The 4,171-nt window shown below is 51.6% G+C and overlaps 2 protein-coding genes across 2 annotated transcripts in view; both read right to left on the minus strand.

Moving 5' to 3' along the window:
• Positions 1–1,890, minus strand: part of LOC104296003 (bifunctional coenzyme A synthase-like) — a 14,571-nt gene extending 12,681 nt beyond the window's left edge. The window contains exon 1 of the mRNA XM_009895825.1: positions 1,868–1,890. Within this exon, the coding sequence (XP_009894127.1) occupies positions 1,868–1,890 (23 nt within the window). The remainder of the gene's footprint in view (positions 1–1,867) is intronic.
• Positions 1,891–2,189: 299 nt separating this feature from the next.
• Positions 2,190–4,171, minus strand: part of ATP6V0A1 (ATPase, H+ transporting, lysosomal V0 subunit a1) — a 29,285-nt gene continuing 27,303 nt past the window's right edge. The window contains exon 19 of the mRNA XM_009895819.1: positions 2,190–2,283. Coding sequence (XP_009894121.1) covers positions 2,190–2,283 — 94 coding nt within the window. The remainder of the gene's footprint in view (positions 2,284–4,171) is intronic.

A 4,171-nucleotide genomic window follows, 5' to 3' on the forward strand; every position in this document is an offset into this window, starting at 1 on the left:
AGCGGTGCGCCCCCTCCGCGATGCAATGCCTCACCACACAATCCTCCCTTCCGCACATGTGGAAAAACTCCTCGGGCAGCTCCAGCTCCAGCTCCGGGCCCCGCAGGAAAGGCCTGAGTAAACACGGCCCCGTCCCTCCCGGGCGCGGAGCGGGTCCCCGCGGGGACAGCCTGGGGCTGGGGGGCCGGGAGAGGGGCAGCAGCCCCCAGCAGGCAGAGCGCGTTTGCCCCAGTCCCCGTGAAAGGGCATCCACAGCCCCCAGATTTGATCAAGCCGTAACTGTTTGTCTCGCTGCGCTACCGGGTTTATCCGGGCGGGCAGGAGGCTGCAGGACACCCCCGGCCCCGGCTCAGCCTCCGCTCAGGATGTCAGCCGGAGCGCGATAAGCACTGAGGCACGGACACGCCGTCCCACTGTACAACCCAGCTCTGCCCGCCCCATCGTCCTCCCGGCCACCGCGGGGACGGGAACCCAGAGCTGGAAAGCCGAAGGCCTCAGCTGCCCCCCGGGCAGATTTCGGGGCTCTGCCCAGTGTGGCGCAGGGCAGAGGCGCTGCCCGGGAGCTCCCTGCAGAGAAAAAAAGAGAAAAGAGGCCACGCTGCTTGTTGTACTGTTAGTTTAATTTATACAGCGACTGTCAGCAACACATCTCACCCGGGCAGCAGGACCAGTGTCACTGCTCCACCTGCAAACCGGTTTTGATTTCGCCTTTCATTCTGTGACCACCACTGTGAACACAGAGCCACCTCCGCCCGTAACCGCAGCGATTGCCCAGGAGCTGCCCAGGCGCAGCACAAGGATCCCCGTGCTCCGCGCGCGCACCCGGTGTGGCGTGCAGCACACACACCTTTCTCACGTGAACAGCCCTGCGCTGGGAGGAATTTCATCCTCAATTCCAGGTTACAATGATTCTCATTATTGTTCTAATCTGTTCATACACAAATAGTTCAGACCCACGGTGACAATTAAACACGACAGTCACACACAGCACTAACACACACACACTCCCCGCTGCTCCTACAGCTACATCAGGTTGAGGAGGGCAAGAAATTATTTACATCTTGCACAGGAGAAAAAGCAACAGCTACTGTGGGGAAACACCACCGATCCCACTGCCATGGGGCTATTTCGGAAAGACTTGGCCTCCGTTTGCCTTAGAGGGCTCCTACGGCCCCGCGCACACGTGACAATGCATGTCAGTGGTACCTCCACCTTTGCAAAGCTGCATCCACTGATGCCACCTCTACACGGCATTATCTGGATGTGCCTCGAGGACTCTGCAGTCTCAGGCCTTCGGCTTTAAACAAGAAACCCAAGAAGTTCCACTGCCAGTGGTCAGTATGACAGTTTGCACCGCAGCTCATCCCTCCTCCAGCTCGCCCCAGGCAGCCGAGCGCCCCCCGTTCTCACCGCTGTCTCCGGAAACAAGAGGTTTGCTGCTGGACTCGGGGCTTTGCCTGGGATACGAGCGCCTGGGTGCACAGTTGAAGGAGCATCTGTCTCCATGGAGGAAAGGAACAGCCTTTCGTGCAAGGACAAGGTGCTTCCCCATCACTAGAGCAAACAGAGCCACCGCACGCCCAGCTGAGGCCGAGTCCCACCCCTTCACATTGCCTCCTCAGGCCCCTCAAAGAGCTGAACCCCTGCATGGGACGAGATGTTGGCTTTGCCAGATTAAAACATGGCATGTGTGGAAGCCCTGGAGGCGGGCGAAGCACGCCCTGGACTGTCAGCTGCCCACTGCTCATAATTTGTTTAACCAGAGGCAGAGACACAGGGGATCCACATGTAAAACTTTGGTAAAAAAAAAAAAAAAAAAAAATATCTCTTCCTGAGCAGCAAGCTGTGCGCAAGCTGAAGTTGTTACGCCTTTTCTCCATGTGCTCGCATGCCCCCTCAGCCCTGATAAACCTGCCGGGGAGTTCACGACACGAGAAGTACTCTATTACACACCAAACTCATGCACTTAGTATCTTCAGTGGTAAACTTAAGGAACGACAAGTTTCTTTGATCCAGTGTCACTCATTACCCAAGAATGTCAAAGCTCTTGGCTTTGAAACACCACGGTAACACTTGAGGGTGCTGCAATAAGTTATTTTCGCTATGGGAGGATTACATGCAACTCAGACGCACAGGAGAGGGCTAACCATAAACACACGACGTTTAACACTGCTGGCGCGGAGGGGCCTTTAGTCGTCAAACCTCCCCTCCCGGATGGTGTCAAAGGAGAAAGGGAGAAACTTGAATCCAGTGCCAGTGTAGAACTTGTTCTGGAACTCAATCCTGCGAGAGAGGGAAGAGTCATTGTTCATTAAAAAGGCAGCTCTCAGACGTAAGTTAGCAATTAGCAAGAACTCCATTAAAAGTATAATTGTTGACTATAAAAAAAAAACAACTTTAAAGACAAAAAGTGGTATTATAACCTAACGTATCTTTTGGCACAAACCCCACATTTTTGTTTGATGTTTCTGGAGCAGAGCAGAGCTGTCCAGGTACTTTGATCTCACCCCCCAGGCAATAAAAAGGCAAGAAAAATAGGATGAACTCCCTAACTGCTGTGTCTCTGAGGAGCACCCAGGAGCCCAGAGCACTTCCTATAAACCTTATTACCAAAGTTCACATTTGAGTGAGAACAGACCTCAGTCGCATGATGCTCTGCTCAGACTTCCTCCCTCAGCTACTTCTGTTTATTTACTTGAGCGTATTTGGTTTATCCCCACGTGACTACTTCTGCTGAGCTCGAGGTGTGCCTGCTGCCTCCAGCTGAACATTAGCTTAGCCCTGTTTGCCTGCTTCCCCTAATAAACTCAGTTTAAAAAAAGAACTATTCTCGAGACCTGTCCAGTGGTCAGCAACAGCCAAATAGGGGAAGAAAAAAAAAATAATCCCATGATTCACAGTAAAAACAAGCACAGGGTTTCATGAGCCTCGTGAGAAACACTTTCCATTCGTGATCCACTGAAAAAAAAAGAAGTCTCTGTAGGAATCAAGCGACAGCAAATTGTAGAGCACTTCAACACAATTCAGGGGAAGTATTTTTATGAAGCACAAAAAGGCAAACTTGGATTATTTTTTTCCAAATGGGGAATCATGGCAAACTCCAAAGCTGCTGGCATTTCAGCTGGCAAAAAGTCATTTCCCAACAGAGCTGAGGAGGGAAACGTTCAGAAAAACAGCTTTCTGCTCCTGTCTTCTGCTGCCTGTTCTTGCAGATAGGCGGACTTCCCTGCAGAGGAATCCCGAGGATGAGCAGGATTTTCCGTGTGGGAGGAAGGGCTCCTTGCCAACATGCTCCAGTTTTTCAGGAACCCTGATAATCTCCATAAGTATCCTGTGACTAAGTAACTATTCTGTAAGCAAAGGGAAATAAGAGGCAGAGGGTTGGGTACATGAGTCACACAGAACCCACTGTAAATGAAATTTTAACCCTGATGATTAACTGTTCCAGCTGGCCCCGACATCTGAAAGCTCCTTTTGGACACACTCAGTTACAACTGGCCACAACTGGATGCCTGAAGCTCGGGGAGAGGCCATCGTAAGGTTAGGGAACTACTGAAAAAGTTTATTTAACCGAGCATCATGGCCTAGATGTTCTGTGTGGTTTTTCTGCAATTGTCTACAGAAACACCCAGAACCCAAGGCTCTTTTCTTGCTGTGAGGCACCGCTGTTCCCAGGCTCGCTCGCGGTCCGCGTGCGAGCTCTATTGCTAAACTCTGCCCTGCGTCTCCCTCATCAGTGACCAAGTTCTGCAGAAGAATTTACTACACAGTTAGCACTGCACTGCGAATAAACAGACTAGAAGGCTTTCTGGCAGTCAGCACTAAAGAAAACCCACTCTTCAGCTTTTCTGTATTAATAATCAGCTTAAGTGTTTGTTGGACTGTAATTATGTGGATTTTCCAACCAACAGAGCCAGAGAGTACCCACACTGTCTGGAAAACTCGGCAGCTCACAGTCCCGTGGGAAGCAGCTGAAGAGGCAGTTGTTGAACAGGAACCCCAACTTTCATTTAGTACAAGTGCAAATTCCTACTCGGAATTTCTTAACGGCATGTGCCAACGCCTGGGGTCGGCTGCAATTCAGAGCGCACCTCGGAGAGGGCAGCCTGCAGCGCACCTCACGGCCAGAAAGGGACGGGGTGTTTGTGCAGAGACTGCTGCAGTTACTCTT

Source organism: Charadrius vociferus, unplaced genomic scaffold (genome assembly GCF_000708025.1).
Source record: "Charadrius vociferus isolate BGI_N301 unplaced genomic scaffold, ASM70802v2 scaffold2552, whole genome shotgun sequence".
NCBI lineage: Eukaryota > Metazoa > Chordata > Aves > Charadriiformes > Charadriidae > Charadrius > Charadrius vociferus.